The following is an 18,430-nucleotide window of genomic DNA, read 5'->3' as shown; positions in this document are numbered from 1 at the left end:
GCTTTACAGTAAGGGCGGTGAGGCAGTGGCACAGGTTGCCCAGAGAGGTGGTGGATGCCCCATCCTTGGAGGCAGTCAAGGTGAGGCTGGGTGGGGCTCTGAGCGCCTGATGCAGCTGTAGGTGTCCCTGCTCACTGCAGGGGAGTTGGACCAGATGACCTTTAAAGGTCCCTTCCAGCTGGCAGGGGGCTGCAGTGGGTGTGGTGTTCTGACTGCTGTGTGGGTAAGGCAGCGTCTCTCCACTTACAGCACCCTGCTACGTCTGCTGATTCTTTTTGATCTGAAATGTTGGTTTTGAAAAGCACGTGTGTTCTTCTGCCCCCAGGTTCCACAGTATGCACGCTGACCTGAACCCAGTCTCCTTCGCGTGTTCTCAGCTGCAGAACTACGATCCAGAAAGAGCTTTAACGGATTACATCCACCGCCTGGAGGCACTGCAAAGGCGGCTCGGCAGCGTGCAGTCAGGTATGGGTTGGGGCACGTTTACAAGCCAGAAGGCACATGCTGGCGCATGATTTGGGGCACTTACAGCCTTAAACAGGAGGCTATTCTGTACTGCAGCAAGTGCAGTGAAAAGAAAATGGTCCGACTGTTTGAAGGGAGGCCTGCAGAGGTGTGTGTCAGTAAGAGATTTGGTGTTTATTGGTGCCATGTTAACTTTCACCAGTCTGATAAATGTGTGATAAAAGGATTCTGTGTCTTTTTAAGAGGTTAAGTGAGGTGGGGAAAATCATACTCAAAAGACTGGGAGGGTTGTGGTGTGAGAGAAATTCCTTCTACCACTGGGACTGTAGAAGTAACAGCCTTTTTGTCCTGGAGATGATCATTTATTTATTTGCTACAAAGGGAATAAAGAAAATTGTCAGATCAATGGGGCCCAATTTATCAAACACGTGGTGGGGCTGAGTTATGTAAGTTACTGGGTTGAAGTCTTATTTTAGCATGAAATAATTTCCTGCATAAAACCTTTCTAACTAATTAATCAGAGGGACATTTGTGAACCCAGCAGTCATTGTGAACCCTCAGCTCCTTATTCCACATCTTTCTGTCTTACAGCCTCCACCTCCTACACACAGCTGCACTCTGCTATGAGAAGATAATGCTCTCTGCCCAGCTCCATGGCTGGCAGCGATGTCCATGGATTGATTGATTGCCTTCTGTAACCCCATGCTCTTTCTGTGCTTTCTATAACGTGTATCTGGTGGGACCAATACAAACACGGCTGTACGATGGTATAAAGTTCCATCCTGGCACACCCAGCAGACTGGGATGAAGGGAGGTTTATGTATATAGGCACTTCGTGTTCATGCAAAGGAAAAAAACAAAATCATTAAATTACGTGTATATTTGTGGAATGCTAATTTAAATGATTAACTTATGAAGTGTGTATTTATCAAGGGGGTGCGAAGATGAAACTTGTGTATTCACTCAATTGAGCTCCGTTCAGAGAAGTTCACTTGCACTTTTTCTGGCAAGGCTACTGAAGTGACACGACTCTCCTCATATTTGCTACTGGCAGTGCAGACAGAATAGCACTTGTAGAGACCTATTTTTGTAACGGTAGAAGTTTTGGATTTTATGGGTATTTTGTCAAAGTACTGAAATAAAGACGACTTCATGCTTTTAACTGTGCTCTACTCTTGGGAAGTTCTTAAAATTGAAGAATCACCCCCTTGTTTAGAATGAAAAACTCGCTCCTAGGTGAGCTCCTCCGGGCTGTGGCAGCCGCCTCTTTATTTGTTCCCAATGGCAGAAGTGCTGCTGTGTGACAGAGGACATGTACAGGTTTGGTTCCTGCAGCCCCTGGCTGTACCTTTTGGGGCTGCAAGAGAAGGTACGTATGTGTGTCCTCTCCCTCAGTTGCTGTCACTGATGTGCAAACAAAGGTTTGTAGCAGCTGTACTGTGATTAAAACAGGCAGACTGAGTGAGAGCACGGCGAGTACGAGGAAAGCTGTAACTAACCAACTTTGTATTTACGCGCATTTTCTCTCTCGTGGTTATGGATTAAAGAACTGTCAATGCTGAGCAGAGGAAACTTCCACAAGAGGTTTCTTTACAAATTTTAATCAAAATTCCTACGAGCTGGAGCTCACAACCATTTATCACCACCACTTGTGAACCAAACACTATTCAACAATCCTGCACGAGTCAATGCAAAGCGTAACAGCATTCAGCTATTTCACTTCATGTATGGGTTACTTCCAGGTGAACGTGTTATTTACTTACTAGCGCTGTCGTCCTGTTGTTAGTCCAGTGCTCACTCCAGGTTTTCAGAGGCGGCTGCTTTTCACAGTTCAGCATAGAAAGTTATTTGTAGCTTTCTGAAGCGAAGTGTTTTACAGACGCTCCAAGTTAAACGTTTAAATGGCTGAGTTACAAAACTTCCCTTTGAACACTTCTGCAGCCGCCCCTACTCAGCTGTACAGAGATGGTTTGTAACAGTTGGGTTTAGGTGAGCACTGGAAGCAGCAGCCGGGATGTCACTTTGTTCCCTTTTTGATCTGTGACTCTTTCAAAGCAGGGCACGTACATTGCCCTCAGCCCCTCCTTCCTCATGGACCTAATGTATGGGCACAGAGCTGAGGTACGGTCATAGCCCTCCTTAGCTGGGAAAAGGCTATCATCAAATGTTTTTTAAAGCAAAGTTAATAGAAAAAACATTTCTTCACTTTAAAGGGGGGGAGGCATGCACCTTACCAGTGTTACGCACATAAATGATGGCTCTTCTTACAAAAAAATCATTCAGAAATGGATAGAAGAAGCAGTTACACACAGCAACATTAAACAGTGTGGGGAAATGAAAATGCAAAGAGGGTGCAGGCCTGTTTCTACACAGAACATGGAACAGTTTCCATTTGCCATTCATTTTGTCACAATTATTTTTATCCAAAGTCTGTTAGTTTGCACAACTCAAAGTTTTAGCTCCAGAATTTACAGTGACCTCCTCTTATATCTGATAACTGGGTTATTAGGTGTGTGTATCATGGTTGTGTAATTTATACTTGGAAAGTAGTTGTTGACGAGATCAAAGTCATACAGACGAAGCAAAGTGGACCAAATAGTCTTGATCTGAACGTAAGCGAAGTTCTCTCCAATACAGCGATGACGGCCTAGGAGGAAACCCATACCGAGCAATCAGAACACCTCAGTTCTGCGATCGCCTGCCTACAGCTTCACTTGGAAAACCTTACATGGACTAGAATTGCTTCTTTCTAACCAGCCTGAGGCCCCAATCCTACAGATGGACCATTGTGTAACTTCTCACTTCTTGTTTCCATCAAGCTTTCACTGCAGAGAATGTGGAACATTTTGAATGGGATGGGGTTGTTTTCAGCAGAACGCACCCATTTATTCAGCGCTGAGGAGTTTTGTAACATTCAAAAAATGGCATTGACTATCATGGTATCGTGGTCACATTTGCAAACTGTTTTGGCAGTCATGAATCTCTACATAAATTTTCGCTGCCTTAAGAAGTTTTCATATTATGAGGCTTTTTTACCATGACTTTGAGAGACTTGAATAAACTCAAATATAACATATGCTGAAGTGAGGATTTTTTGTTATTACTCTGAGTAACACATGCAAGCATCACTAGTGACTTCAATTCACACTAAAAATCTTAGAGGGGAGGTTGGGTTGAGAGGAGCAGCCTGAGCTGTGCTCCAATACTGTGCAAAATGTTGCCTTCTGCCAGTGTTACTTACCAGCGCCAAACGGGATATAGGCGAACTTCTCCCCAGCTGCCGGGTTGTCCTGGAGGTAGCGGTCAGGCTTGAAGTCCAGGGCGTCCTTCCAGGAGTCCTTCAGGCGTTGGTTAACGGTGGGAGACACGCAGACCTGATGGCCGGGGGGAATGTTGTATCCTGCGACCGTCTGCAAGAGCAGAGACAAGGCTCACACATCCCATCTCTCAGTTCTTACTGAGAACCTGTTACTTTCTGTGGTTATTTGATGTTGTTTAGCTGTTTTAAATTACAGCTTATTTAAATCCTAGTTCCCATCGTGTTTTATCAACCTCTAGAAGGTTGTTGGGCTGGATGATCTCCAGAGGTTCCTCCAAACCCCTGTAATTCTGTAATAAAGGCTACATGTAAATCATTTACATGCTTAGAAGCCATAAAGAAATTCCAGAGATCAAAAAGCAACAAATGGAAGATAACCATAAGAGCACCAGGGCTCAAGATGAGACTCCTATGGGATTCACGCTGTCACACAGTGAAGTAAATGCCTGTCTGAAGTACAGTGTACCATTTCTTTTGGTCACTGCTGCATTGCTGCCCTTGTCAGCAGAGCTGGAAGGGATTGGAGCAGACCAGGCAGTGCAGGACTTTGCCCAGTCAGCCATAAAAACCACCAAGCAGGGAGATTCCACCACTGAAGTTAGATCCAAAAAGTGCACTCACCTGGGGAGTTTTGGCCAGTCTCATAATGGTCATTATAGGAGGTCTAAGCCTTAAGGTTTCTTTTAGGCAGCGATCTAGCAAACTGAGATCTTTGAGCTGCAAATATAAAGAAAACGATATATCAAAATACAGCTGAGTTCATTCAATTATTATTTTACACCATTCAGAAATAAATAACTAAACCAAAGAATAAGCAGCTCTTGTTTACATGTACTTCATTTGTTACCCTGACAATTTTCCCTTTGATTCAATTACGACTAGTCACTGTTCCATCTGACTAACCCATCCTACAGGTGCTTTCTGATGCCTGACTAAAGAAAGAGATCACGCCACATTCCATCCCTCCTTTGTGCAGCTCATTTTAAAATAGAGCTTGTAGGAACTGCAATTTCCACAGTAAATGCTGATTAAAAAGAAATGGCAGCAGGCTGAAAAGTACCTCCAGAGAAAGAGAAGGAGACGTATTGGCAAATAGTGTCACTGCAGACTGCTTATGAATTATGATTCTAAGTTAAGGCATATGATCATACCGTCTGTTTTTAAACATACGTATCTAGAAGCACAGTAACATCATAAGGAATGATGTAACATACAAACCTGGTCGTAAGTTAATGGTGGCAGATCATCTCCACAAACGGCTTTCTGCTCTGCGTAGCACTGCTCCTGGATCGCTTTGTCTCTGGCTATGAAGAAGCCCAACCAGGCACTGGTGGTTGAGGATGTGTGCTGCCCTGCCAGGAGCAGCCCAATGAGCATCCCAGCTATCTCGTCATCTGTCAGCGGGCGGCCATCCCTACGTCAAAGGGGATTAAGTCAAAGCTGCATTCAATCAGCTTTCCAGTACAGCAGTATTTACAATTTCTCCTAATTTACTTATTTCTCCTCCTCTTGCATTGCCCACTCTAAATTCAGCAGCTAAAAGTCTAGGGGTAGGTGGAAGAGAGAGCCCTGGTAGGCAGACTCTCCGGGAGCCTTGAAGAAAATCATTACAGAAAGCCAGCAACAAGAAAGGAAGCAGAAGCAGCAGCCTGGTGAGCACTGATGATGATCTCAAAAGTCAAGATCGGCATTTATCATTAGGTTTTTCAGGCTGTTTTAGGAACACCACTAGGATCAACTGCTGGCAATGAGAAATGCAGGACATGAGAATATTTCTTAGTTTTGACAGAATGTTCTGAACAGCTCAAGGCTGAAGTAAAACATCTGTTTATTTTCCTGTAAATTACAAGCTCCCAGCCCCACTTTGCTTACTTGTATGAAGCATCAAGTAGAGTTTGGAGCATGTCATCCTCCTTTTCCTCAGCACTCCGACGCTTCTGGATAACCTTGTAGAAGATGTTCTTTATTTCTCTGTGTGCTCGGTCTCGACGCCTGCAATTCAGATCACTTCTGTTAGCAACTTTGTAAGAAACAACATGAAATCCTTGTACGGATTGATAGGAATGGCTGGGACAGCTTCAACACAAAAAGTAGGGGAGAAAGAAAGAAAAGAAGAGGTTTAGATGAAGTGTTCAAATTGCTACAATCTTCATGGTACCTGAAGCTGGGCAGAGGTAGCCAGGTTGGCAGAAGCCACGCAGCGTGAGTGAAGCCCCCATCCAGGTCAGCATACAGCTGAGCCACCTTCTCATTCAGTAAGCTTCTGATTTCTTTCCCATGCAAGCAGTGACTTGCAGTCAAGATGATCAGCTCTGAAAAGGCTTCAAACAGGTCTGAGAAAAGATGTGGAAAAAATTTAGGCAAGACATTACATTGTACAGATTATCACTCATTCAAATCTTGTAGAAGGGGAAAAGAAAGGACCACCATACATACGCTGACAATTTTAAAGTCAGCTTTAGTTTGCTCTCTCCATAAAAGGAAGAACTTAATTTTGAATTTCTGTGGTTTTAATCAGGTCTTTCAATGAGTAACATGTTAATTACATTACTTGACTTCAACAACCTGTTTTCTATGTTGCTGTTTCTAGAGCGTTTTCTAGGAAAGCTGTTAACCCTTCCAAAGTAAAACATGCAGCACAAGCTCAACCCTTAGCAAACACAGGAGTCTCAGAAAACCTTGAAATCCAAGCCCATGTGTAATCAGGCAGCTTTGCAGCTTATTGAATTATTTCTCAGTATTTCTGTCACTGCAGGCTTGGAACAGTACTGGTGGGCTGTGACTAGCAGGCTAGTTGGGAAATATGGGTGGGAAGGAAAATAAATGCACTTACATCACTAAGCTCACCTTATCGCTTTGCAGATAACCACAAACTGAGATCTCTGACACAGGGTCCAGGAAGTCAGAGCTGTGTCTTTTCAAAGGGACTATGGAACAGGCTGAACTGACTCACAGCATGCAAAACCAGCATGATTCAGCCAGGCAACGCATATGCTCTCTACTGTCAGACTAAGCAAATGCAAGTAGAATTATCCTTTGGTCCTGACAACGATTTTCTGAGCACCCTTATTCTCCAACAGCATTAAATCTGACAAAACAAAACCTGCATTTGGCACGTTCTGATGTTCAGTACAGCTTTGCCCTACAGCTCTTTTAATATCGCAGTAAAACATTTACACAAACATACTGTTCCATCCTGCATCAGCCTTCAGTCCTTCCCAGAAAGCCTAAGTAACAAAGCATCTCATGTTACTTACTTCTTTCTCCACTATCTCCCCAAGCTTTGAAATATTCCTTTGTTTCTTCTTCTATCAGAGTTACATGCTGTTTAAACTGAGCAATGTTTAGGCCAGTCTTGAGCATCTTCTTCTGTTCCAAAAATACCTAGAGGAATCAAAAGAGAAACAGTCAGTAAAATGTTCGTCATATTAATGTGATCAATAACTTCATATCCCTTGTACTACAAAAATAGAGAGGAGTAAAAAGGAAATTAGGGCTGTTGAGTACAAGAGTGTCCTCCTCCTGTCCCACAGGAACACCTCACCACTGGCCTAGAGATGGACCTCGCTTTTAGAAGGCCCTGGAGCCTGACCTGGGAGCACAAAGCCAAGCTACTCGCTAGGGAAGCCTCACATCCTTCTCCATTTCTTTTCTGCAGATAGACTCATAGCTGCTCAGTACCATGGACAAGTGACCAAAGATTGTCTTCCCACCAAGGGCTTTCCACTTAGTGTAAAGTTATTTACAAAACAGAAAGCACAAAAAGAATGGTTGCTTTGCAGTAATTTCCATTATCTGAATGCAGTGGGCACACCCTGGCAGAGCAGCGGTGCAGGCATGTTTCCCCTTGCAACATGGCAACCCATCTGTTATCTGAATGAAAAGCATACAGTATAAACACACCTTATCAGTGCACTGCCTCCCAAAAACATGCTGCAAGAAGTTTGGAGGGAGAAGGCAGAGATGGCATCTGAACTGATACACAAACAATGCATATCAACACACAGATCATTATCAATCATAACTGATATTCAAACAAGCAGTCAGCTCCAGGGGGGTGGTTCTTCTGGAACACAACCAAAAAAGACACTTTCAGGCTGAAGAGGAGACAGGATTCTGCAGTCTGCTATTCCAGACAACGTGCATAAGCACAAGAACAGCCAACGCTCATTGCAAATGCAATGCTATGTGGCACAGCTGCTTTGCTTGCAGATGAAGGCAGGCTGTACTCCACAAACATGCAGGCTGACTTTTGTCCTAGCGAGACAAGCTTTGTGGTGCCTACGGTCAAATCAACAGTCTTAAATAGTGGAAAAGCATGACAGAAATGAGAAATATCACTCAGAGCTCTCTCTAAAGGGAGACCTAATGTTGCTCATAAGGGAAAAGGAAACTGCAGTTAGTGATAGCCTATAAGGGAAGGAAAAAAACAAAAACAAACACAGTTATTAGTGGTGGGATTAGACAGTTTCTAAAACAAAAAGCAGCATCCATGCTAATGGACAGTCAGGCTGTGCTGATTACTGTCTAAGTACATTCAGGCTTGATCGTCCTACTGAGACTATCAACCACACCGTGCCCACTGCTGGAACCTCAAGCCCATCATATAGAGCCAAGGGCTCACAGCTGTCCAGTCAGAATGGAAACAACCCTCATTTCCTGCTCATTTTCTATGTAAAATACATACCGGGTTAGGGACATCGTAAGCCACTCCCTTTCCAAAGACTGGTGTGGTCAGCCGGGAGTACACATCCTCTGCATTCAAGTCTTCATTTTTACTGTTGAAGAGCAGTGCAGCAGCGTCGCTGCCCAGCAGGTACGTAAAGGTCTTGCCAACCATAGTGAAACTGAACACAGGGCCATACTGAGAGAGAAAACACACATTTGTTTTCAACAGGAACCCAAACCATGCAGTCGTTATCTCTTTAAAAGCTTCTACTAAAATCACTTCTCCTAAGAAACACATACAGACCGCATAAAATAGAAATGTTTTAAGCTGTATGTGAATTCTGCTCTCAACATAAAATAACACATTACTAATAAGTCTAATTAATATTTTTAATCTTGCAAAATGTAGGACTATTAAGTTGCAAAAATGGAAATTAAAAAAGCACTAAACTGCTATAGATTGACCACCAGACATGTGGGCTCCAGGAACCAACACACATTGCTTTGGAAAACAGACTGGGTATGAAGTTATGCACTGATCATTAGGAGCAATAGGATTTTAATGTTTAAAAGTTACCTCCAGCAGATTCCCACGTACTGAATTTGTCTTTCTCCACATTAATCAAGGTGAGATTTGAGCTTATGGATATTTTAGACAAGATAAAACATGTTGGAGCATCATATTTTACTGGATGGTTTACGGCTCTACTGTCTCAGTCCATTTGTTGGGGCTATTCCAATTCCTGAGGTTCTATACTCCTGTTCTTCTGGTAGAGCTGAGCACCTCACCATCCATCCATACAGTCGCCTGCAGAGGCGTCAGCTCCATCCCAGCCTGCTCACACACACATCAGCGCAGGGCACCAATCACCACAGAGATCAGTTTCCAATTAAAGCAAGAAATAAAACCTTGAATGCGGCTTTTAAACCTGTGTGTGATTCAGCTCTGAGCATTACCCAGACTTTAATTTAAAGACTGAATCACGAGAGCTGTTTCAGAGAACACGACTATTCCTGTAACACCGATGCACTGCACACAACAAGATGTGAAGAAGCCACGGCCTCCTGCACACCCTGCATTCCACATTTGAGGAAATAAGGGGGAATTCACAGTGAATGGATCCCAACAAGCACACAGCAATGCTTTGGCACAAGGACACACAAGGATCACAAGGACAGCACACCTTGTCGTAGGCGTTTTCCAGAAATTCAATAGGGCTCTTTCCAAACGCTATGGCATGTCCGAGGAACGGGATGCTGGACGGGATGTAAGGAGGGTGGTTCTGCAGAGGAAAGAAAAGCAGATATTGAATTTTCTTCACAGAATCACAGAATTATCAAGGTTGGAAAAGACCTAGAAGATCATCTAGTCCAACCATTACTGATACTTCCCAGCTAAATCATATTCATCAACACAACATCCAAACGTTTCTTGAACACTCCCATGGTCGGTGACTCCACCACCTCCCTGGGCAGTGCATTCCAATGCCTGACTACTCTTTCCGAAAAGTAATACTTCCTAATGTCCAGCCTGAATCTCCCCTGATGCAGCTTAAAACCATTCCCTCTAGTTCTAAAAACCATTCCCTCTAGTTCTAGTAACAGTAACACAGCACCACATCCAGCCACACAAGAGCTGTGTGCGGGCTTTGCTCAAGATTCTTGGTGCAAAAAAAGCGACTTTGGCTGACAGATGATGCTTTACACGAAGGCCAGGCCGCTTTTCAGATCACCTCCATCAGGTCTCATCGCCGCCCACCCGCTCCGAGAGCGACGCCAGGGTGTACCGCAACGGGCAGACGGCAGCGAGAGGCGCTGCCCGCGGCCCCGGCCCGCAGCCCTCCCCGACACAGCCCGTCCCCGGCACCCACCGTGCGGTCGGCTCCGACGTGTCGGCGGTATCCCAGCTGGAAGAGGTAGCCGAGGCTGAGCGCGAAGGCGGACGCGGCCAGCAGCAGGGACAGCGGGTTCCCGACGGCGGCCCGCTCCAGCAGGCTGCCGCCCACCTCCAGCAGGCTCAGCATCGTGCCGCGCTCAGCCGGCTCCGATCGTCGCCAGCCCCGAACCGCTACCGCGCGTCAAGGAGGCGTGTCCTGCTGCCGGGCGGCACGGCCCCGGCGCTGGGCTGATCTCTGCCCATGTGACGACTGACGGCAGCGCGGCCAATGGGCGGCGGAGCAGCGCGGGGTGACGGCATCGGCCGGGCTGCGGCGGGCGCCATTGGGCGGGAGGCGGGGAGGGACCCGAGCGGGGGCGGCGCTGGGGGAGACGGGGGCGGGGGGTGCCCGGGGTGCGGGCCGTGCAAGGTGTGTGAGTGGTGTGAGCTGTGTGAGCGGTGTGAGCGGTGTGAGCGGTGTAAGCCGTGAGATGGCTACTGTGCGTCGTGTGGTGGCTGCTGTGTGGCCGTGCGGGCTGGAGCAGCGCAGACAGTGAAGACAACATGACGCTCACTGATATCACATCTGCAACAACGCAGCTGTTTGACAATACAGATGTGTTATCCTGGGCTCCCCTGTTTCCAAACACAACCCTCCCATACGCTGCACCAGCTGGGAAGCAGCTCGTTTCTTCCTGCTTTCAGGTGAGCCAGAACAGTAGCAGCGCTGGAGCTCGGTGCCTGCTGTACACTTACACAATGCTCCCTCTATTTCCATACACCCTCAGAAAACACTCAAAAATTGGTGCTGAATAACAGAATCACAGAATTATCGAGGTTGGAAAAGACCTAGAAGATCATCTAGTCCAACCATTACCAATATTTCCCGGCTAAATCATATCCCTCAACACAACATTCAAACGTTTCTTGAACACTCCCACGGTCGGTGACTCCAGCACCTCCCTGGGCAGTGCAATAACAGGTCAAAACCACAAACACACACACCTTGTCTGCTCATAAACACTGTTCAGGCACTGAAACAAGGAAATCACAGCAGTGATTTAAATCATTTGTGATAGATGCACTACTGAAGTTCTCTTCAGTTTGACATACACTCTCTAATAAATTCCTTCATGTTAGAAATAAAGAAGGGCAGTTTCGATTCTTTTTTAAGCAAGTGATCTTTACAAGATGAATCTAAGATTATGAACCGCTTCTAAATACACACTGAGCTCTCGTGATGCTGGTGTGATCAGTGTGATAAGAGTGAATGGGGAAAAAAAGGAACTATGAGACAAACCTTTGTTCCTTTCTTAAGTACAGGTTGTACATCACACGTTTAGAACGTCACCAATTGCGAACAGAGCTTTAAAGCTTTGGCCTTGTTGGTGAGGTGATGCTTGCCCGTCATTACCAGCATTCTGATCAGTTTCTCTATCATTTCGTCGTATGTTAAGGCTTGGTTTTTACTGATCCAGATGTCCAGCGCCTTGATCATTTTCTCATCCAACTTAAGAGCCCTGTTTGGGAAAAGAAGTTATGAAGTAAACGTCTGAGAAAATAAATGATTTGGAGATAGTTACTATGTTTTACATAGAATCACAAGGTTGGAAAGGACCTACAAGATCATCCAGTCCAACCATCCTCCCATTACCATTGCTAACACAAGCCACTAAACCAGATCACCTACCTCCCTATCCAGACACCTCTTGAACACTGCCAGGGACTACTATTCACCACCTCCCTGTGCAGCCATTCCAGTGCCTGACCTCTCTCTGAGAGAAAAAGTTTTTCCTTATGTCTAATCTAAATCTCCTCTGGTACAACTTGTGGCCATTTCCTCAGGTCCTGTTTGTTGCCTGGGAGAAGAGGCCAATCCCCTCCTCATCACAACCCCCTTTCAGGACGTTGTAGAGTGCAATGAGGTCTCCCCTGAGCCTCCTCTTCTCCAGTCTGAACAATGCCAGCTCTCTCAGCTGCTCCTCATAAGACTTGTGCTCCAGACCCCTCACCAGTTTCATTGCCCTTCTCTGGACACATTCCAGGGCCTCAATGTCTTTCTTGTAGTGAGGGGCCCAAGATTGAACACAATACTCGAGGTGTGGCCTCACCAGTGCTGAGTACAGGGGGAATAGATGCATATATTGTGTATTTAACAAACATGCTGTGAATTCTGTAATCAAAATACTGCGTATTAACTCCATATCATCGTTAATGGAAGGGGAAATGGGAAATGTAAAGTGAAAAGGTACTGATACAAACTCTAACCTGGTATTTTGCAGAGTCTCAATGTCAGCCTGGCCAAGCTGTAGTTTCTGGCAGAAGAATTCAAAGTCTTCAGAAGGAACATCGCCAGCAATCATTTCCATTATCTTGCGCAATATTCTCTCTGAATGTAACCATATAAGACATATCATTAATAATACAGAAACGTCTGTCTTTTCTATCAGATGTTTCGTAAATAATGTTTATCTGCTTCAGGACTTTGTTATCTCCCAAACACCATTTCCAAGGTGACGTCTCCATCCTGGAGGACAGACAACCATCACCATTTTCTCCCTGACAGCCCTCGGGTGCTTTTTAATCTCTTCAGTTTGAAGCAGCACAGCTCTGAGCTCCTTTTGCTTGAGGTGGAAGAGCAGGGTGTGCTTCCAGAACATACACCATGAGTTAAGGAAGATTAAACTGGGGAGCTACATTTTTGACAGCACTTTTTATAGTAATCAACTGCCTCACAGCTCTGCCCACCATCAGATGAGAGTGAAGCAGATTGTCAGAACAACTGCACGTATCTGAACTGCTCACGGATGCTAAGAATACCATTTTTTCTCTCCCTTCCGTTGACTGAAAACAAGTGTTAAAACTGACAAGAGTTTACTGCGTTTATACTCCTTAAGGTGAAGCAGTGATTCAAATGCTCTGTTCTCTTTGATCACAGTCAAATTGTGAAAGGATTAATTTGGGCTCAGCCCAATCACTGCGGCGTCAGGAAACGCTGCATGGAACAGGCACCGCTCCCTCCAGTGGGGGATAATAGCAGGGAGAGCTGGAATAAGGTTCGACGGCGAAAATCAGCAACGGGAATGGGTGAGGGCAGAGGACTGCCTCCCTGTGACCCAGGAGCGTAACAGCAGGCAGCGCCTCCTGGGCTGTGGCGTGAGTAAGGCAGTAATGTTTTAGTCAAAAGCAAGTATAGCGCAAGGATAACATCCGAAAGGCCTTCAGGGGATCATGGTTAATAATGATGTGTGGGCAGGCCACAGAGAAGCCGGGATACAGGCAGATATTGAGATTTTGCATTCTCAAGAGCTGAAAAATAGCTAGAGAAGCTAAGAAAGGAGGAAGATGCTATTCTGCTCTCAGTACAAATCACCCCTCTGATGGGTGGAGATGAGGTAAACTTAAGATTGTGTATTTCATTTAACTGAGTCTGGCTTTGTGATTGGAATACAAAACTCAAGACTTCGATGTCAGTTTTCAGCTGTCAGCTTCCATGTCTGATGCAACAATATCATCTTAGTTCTTAAAGCAGTTCTCTTATCAGTGACACACACAACAATAAAATATAAATCTTGTTTATATTATGCCTATACGGTAAGAGCATGCACACTAACCATCATCTCAATATTGCTGATAGAAACAGTCAGTGAGGAGCAGAAATAGAATAATGACATTCCCTTCTGAAAACAATGGAGTTTCAACAGCTGCTGCTGTGGCTGCCTTTAACGCACAAAAATATTGGTGTTTGTTCTGAACATACCGTCTCTTTCATCAGCACTTTGCAGATAGCACAGAATGGGATGTAATTGCTTTCCTTTACATACATCTTGTAGTGGTTCAAACAGAGAATTTCCATCAAAGTTGATGTCTTTCAGCAAGTACAGGTAACAAAGGCCAGCAGGCAGATATCTCAGCCGATTTTCTGTTGGAATACATAAGCACAATTAATTTCATCTGGAAAAAAAAAAAAAGGAGTGTCCTTTGTCCAGAAGGTTTTAAATGATTTCAGTAGGAAAATATCTGGATACATCTGCAAAGAAGCCCAACTGTCTATGAAGCACAGCAGGAAGGCAGGAGGGGTCACCTCTGGGGATACCTCAGCTTGTGGTGAACACAGTGATTTTCCAGATAAACACGACTCCGTTCCTGTCTCTGCACAAGAGAACCATGAGTTTCAGGGTGAATTAAGCACAGTGTGGAACACAGTAGCTATGCTCATGTAGCAGTGATAGAACTGAGATAACAGGTTGTGCAACCCTGCTTCACACCCATCTTGTCACAGCATCTCTAACAGATTGGCAACCTGGTAAATCAGCCACCAGAAAAGGACAACAGACTGTGCTGTATCAGTGATATTGAGCGGGCATCTGGACACACAGATACACATTCCTTGCAACAGAAAAATGTCAGCCTTGCACACGACTGAACCCAGCACAATGAACTCTGCAGTCACTGCTTTGTGTATCTTACACCTTTCTTTGTCTGATGATCACACACTTGCAGAAATCACAACACTTACACAGGTTTCAGACGGGCCTCCCACAACATCCGCGTTAAAAACACCACATTTAGTTCAGTGCTAAAATTTTACTATTTTTGTAAATATTTTGAATGCTTGATACTTACCACTAAGGTCAAGGTGCTGCAGATTACTTAGTGATGTAATAGACGTGGGGAGCTGGCTGATCTCATTGTTATTTGCAATTAAATGGACCAAATCCTTCAGTTCCCCTATGCAATCTGGCATCTTCTTTAATGCGTTATGAGAGATGTCAAGCTCCCTCAGGGAAACCAGTTTGGAAAGCTCCTCTGGGATCTCAGTCAACTGATAAAAATAAGAACACAATTCATTTATTTACACACAACTATTTCTCTTCCATAAAAATGTTCAAATGTAACTTTCCCACAGGCAAAATCACATTCCTTAATTTAACTCCAACAATCAAAGTTCTGTACTTTTCTAGTGGAATCTCAGTATTTTCCAATAAAAACATTGCTGCCAAGCACAGAACTTTTCAGCAGAATTCCTTAGGCTTAATGATAGAATGACAATTAAAAAGCCAGGCCTCCATTGCTGGAACTTCAAGAGAGGTTATTTTCTTGGTATCTTGGAGGCAGGTTATCTATCAAATTTCCAGCTGGGATGGAATGTGCGTGTATCCTAATAGCATTTTGTTCAGCTCTGATATTAAAAATCAGTAAATACAAACATATATTTTCCCCTTTGCAAACTATATTTCTGCTCTACTTGAACACACGAGCTTAAACATGTTTTGTTCAGCCTAGAGAAGATAAGGCTGCGGGGTGACCTCACTGCAGCCTTTCAATACCTGAAGGGATCTTACACCCAGGAGGGGAGTAAACTCTTCAAAAGGGCTGACAATAGCAGGACTAGGGGAAATAGTTTTAAGTTAAAAGAGGGAAGATTTAGGTTGGATGTTAGGGGGAAGTTCTTCACTAGGAGAGTGGTTAGGCCCTGGAACAGGCTGCCCAGGGAGGTTGTGGATGCCCCGTCCTTGGAGGTGTTCAAGACCAGGTTGGACGGGGCCCTGGGCAACCTGATCTAGTAAATGTGTATGTTTGGTGGCCCTGCCAGGCAGGGGGGTTGGAACTACATGATCCTTGAGGTCCCTTCCAACCCAGGTCATTCTGTGATTCTGTGAACATTAGGAAACAATTTATAACAATTTTTCAGCATAACAATCTGCACAACACAAGGTTTTTAAGCTAAAGGAAACGTTCTCTTACCTTCAACCCATTCATTTGACACACAGCCAATTTCTCCAGTGACGAAAGATGAAATATTTCAGAAGGAAAAGATGCAAACTGGTTGTTTGATACATTTAAGTCTTTAATCATTTCCAGTCTGCTGATCGTTAAAGGAATAGTCTTTATGTGATTATTTGAAATGTCGAGTGTTTTTAAAGCCTTCAAAGAACACAGTTCTTCAGGAAATGAGTCCAACTTATTGTGGTGCAGAAGAAGAACCTGGAGAGCCTCCATTTCAGATACCGCTGCTGGCACGCTACTGATTTCATTCTCGCTTACATCCAAGTAGACCAGTTTTGTGAGGCTGCACAAGCATGCAGAAAACGACGACAGTTTATTCTTGTTTAATTCTAGATGCTCCAAATCTTTAATGTCAGAAATCCCAGGTGTTAATTCTGAAATAGAGTTGCCACTGAGATTTAAGTATTTAAGATCAGGTAGTGCACACATCACATTTGGAAACTGAGAGAGCTTATTATTGCTGAGGTCAGCTTTGGTTATCCTTATACAAGTTTTTAATTCGACAGGGATGTATATTAATACATTTCCAGAAAGCTCTATTTTGGAGAGGTCTTTTAACTGTGATATTTGTTCATCCAGCGAGTTTAGTTGATTCCCATTCAAGGAAAGCTCCTGTAAATGTTTAAGTCTGTCAATATTAGCAGGGAGCTGGGTTAACTGATTATCACACAGGATAAGATGTTTCAGCATGGCACAGTTGCAGAGATTATCTGTAATGCTTTTGAATGCGTTCTTTGAAAGGTCCAGAAATGTAAGTTCTCTCAAATTCTCCACTTTATCTGAAAGAAACTCCAGTTTGTTATCATCAGCTCTGAGTACTTTCAGTTTTGTCAGCTGGAAAAGCTGCACAGCCAGAAATATGAGCTTATTGTGACTGATTGAAAATTCTTGTAGTTTCTTGAGCTCTTTAATATCCTTTGGTAGACTCTGAATGAAGTTCCCACATAAACTGAGATTTTCTAAATTAGGAAGGTAGCAGAGAACCCTTGGAAATATTGAGATCTGATTGAAATCCATGTTGAGCACCTTCAAGTTGTTCATGTCAGCCACAGCATCTGGCAAAGTTTTTAGCTTGTTCCCAGCAAGCTCTAATGTTTCAAGGCTTTTCAATGCAAAAGGAAATTCATCAATGTTGTTGTGATTGAGAAAGAGCTCCTTAATATTTACAAGCTTGGGCAATTCCTCAGGGAGGCATGATAACTGGTTGTGATTGACATTCAACACTCTTAGTTGATGAAGCAGTGATATTTCTGGTGGCAGCAGCATCAGCCTGTTTCTTTCAAGATTCAGGACCTCCAGATTTGACAGGTTAAACATATTTAAGCGGAGCGTTTTAATTTCGTTGTTCTGTAAGAGCAAGGTTTTTATATTTTCGCCTTCAGAAGCAGACAGAAGCACGTCCCGGAGCCCTTTATCACTTAGTCTAAGTGTGAAACTCCTTTCTTCTGTAGGCGACAAGGTTGAGCTGTTTCCATCACTTTCAGCATTCGCTGCTGATGGTGACAAGCCATCATGCTGTGAAATTTCACTCCCACTTTCCACATCTGGGTCAGCTACTCCAGCAGCCTCTGATGAACGTAATGATTCTTCCCTGGCACTGTCATCAGCATCGCTGTGAAAGCTCTCCATTTCTTCTATATTTAGACCACCTGGCGTATCATCTTCCTTCTCCAGAGACACCGTTTCTTACTAAGTCTCCATACATGAGTCCTTCAGACAGACGTACCTTTTTGCCCCCTAATTTTGGAGCGCACCCAAGCTAAGCTACCAACATGGGGAAGCCGTGTTTTCATAGGAACTCTTGGCGGTCACTGAAGCAGCAGCAGCCGCCCATACCCAGCCGAGGGGCTCCCTCAGCTCCTCCTCAGGAGCAACGCCGCCTTCCCCGCGTCGCGGGCAGGACCAGCCCTGACCTCGATCCTCTCCCTCCAGCCCCGGCCCAGCCCGGCCCAGCGGAACCCGCTCCCTCAGGGCGGCCGCCCGTTGCCGCGGCGACCCACGGCGCGGCGCCTCCCGTTCGGCGCCGAGGAGCGGTTGCTCACGCTGCACCACAAGAGGGCGGCTCGGGCTGCGAGCGGGGCTGGCGGCCGCCGCCGTGCTAAGCGGGGTGCTTTATTGACTGCTGTCAGGGTACGGAGCTACAGCCGTACCGCAGCCCCTCCGCTGAAGGCCGGGCACGGATTTGGGCTGTTCTTTATAAGTTTCACAGCACTGCTGCCCAACGCACGGCTAGCGGGGTCAGGCGGCCCGCCCTGCCTGCAGCACACCCTGACGAGTAACTGCTCCAGAGATAAAACCTGCTTTTCACAATG

General features: G+C 45.0%; 3 protein-coding genes across 13 annotated transcripts in view; 1 reads left to right on the top strand and 2 right to left on the bottom strand.

Annotated features, from left to right (window-relative positions):
* AKAP9 (A-kinase anchoring protein 9) overlaps positions 1-3,541 on the top strand; it is a 102,652-nt gene extending 99,111 nt beyond the window's left edge. For all 11 annotated transcript variants that reach the window (XM_085540609.1, XM_085540606.1, XM_085540605.1 and 8 more), the window contains 2 exons: positions 326-465; positions 1,057-3,541. In XM_085540609.1, the coding sequence (XP_085396735.1) occupies positions 326-465; positions 1,057-1,100 (184 nt within the window). In that variant the 3' untranslated portion in view covers positions 1,101-3,541. The remainder of the gene's footprint in view (positions 1-325; positions 466-1,056) is intronic.
* On the bottom strand, positions 2,051-10,532 carry CYP51A1 (cytochrome P450 family 51 subfamily A member 1). The gene is made up of 10 exons (XM_015853362.3): positions 10,324-10,532; positions 9,637-9,735; positions 8,472-8,648; positions 7,042-7,168; positions 5,943-6,117; positions 5,657-5,776; positions 5,003-5,198; positions 4,406-4,501; positions 3,707-3,875; positions 2,051-3,112 (listed from the first exon to the last, which is right to left on the bottom strand). The coding sequence occupies exons 1-10, from the start codon at positions 10,474-10,476 to the stop codon at positions 2,934-2,936; spliced, it is 1,491 nt and encodes a 496-aa protein (XP_015708848.2). The 5' UTR covers positions 10,477-10,532; the 3' UTR covers positions 2,051-2,933.
* A 958-nt stretch (positions 10,533-11,490) lies between these two features.
* On the bottom strand, positions 11,491-18,110 carry LRRD1 (leucine rich repeats and death domain containing 1). The gene is made up of 5 exons (XM_032443113.2): positions 16,077-18,110; positions 14,955-15,153; positions 14,089-14,250; positions 12,597-12,717; positions 11,491-11,848 (listed from the first exon to the last, which is right to left on the bottom strand). Exons 1-5 carry the CDS (start codon positions 17,745-17,747, stop codon positions 11,668-11,670), a joined length of 2,334 nt encoding a protein of 777 aa, XP_032299004.2. The 5' UTR covers positions 17,748-18,110; the 3' UTR covers positions 11,491-11,667.
* Positions 18,111-18,430: the final 320 nt, after the last annotated feature.

The sequence above is a fragment of the Coturnix japonica genome, chromosome 2, assembly GCF_054131305.1.
Source record: "Coturnix japonica strain WE chromosome 2, WE-NBRP24, whole genome shotgun sequence".
NCBI lineage: Eukaryota > Metazoa > Chordata > Aves > Galliformes > Phasianidae > Coturnix > Coturnix japonica.
Note: the sequence above shows the minus strand (reverse complement) of the source record. Positions and strands in the feature narration are given on the sequence as shown.

Coding starts and splice junctions, on each gene's coding strand:
- CYP51A1 (XM_015853362.3), bottom strand. CDS start 10,476: ATGCTGAGCCTGCTGGAGGTGGGCGGCAGCCTGCTGGAGCGGGCCGCC. Junction 6,118..7,041: donor GGGAGATAGTGGAGAAAGAA/GTAAGTAACATG, acceptor ATCTTTTCTCAG/ACCTGTTTGAAGCCTTTTCA. Junction 4,502..5,002: donor CACCATTAACTTACGACCAG/GTTTGTATGTTA, acceptor TTATATTTGCAG/CTCAAAGATCTCAGTTTGCT.
- LRRD1 (XM_032443113.2), bottom strand. CDS start 17,747: ATGGAGAGCTTTCACAGCGATGCTGATGACAGTGCCAGGGAAGAATCA. Junction 14,251..14,954: donor GCAGCACCTTGACCTTAGTG/GTAAGTATCAAG, acceptor GTATTCCAACAG/AAAATCGGCTGAGATATCTG. Junction 11,849..12,596: donor GAGACTCTGCAAAATACCAG/GTTAGAGTTTGT, acceptor TTTCCCAAACAG/GGCTCTTAAGTTGGATGAGA.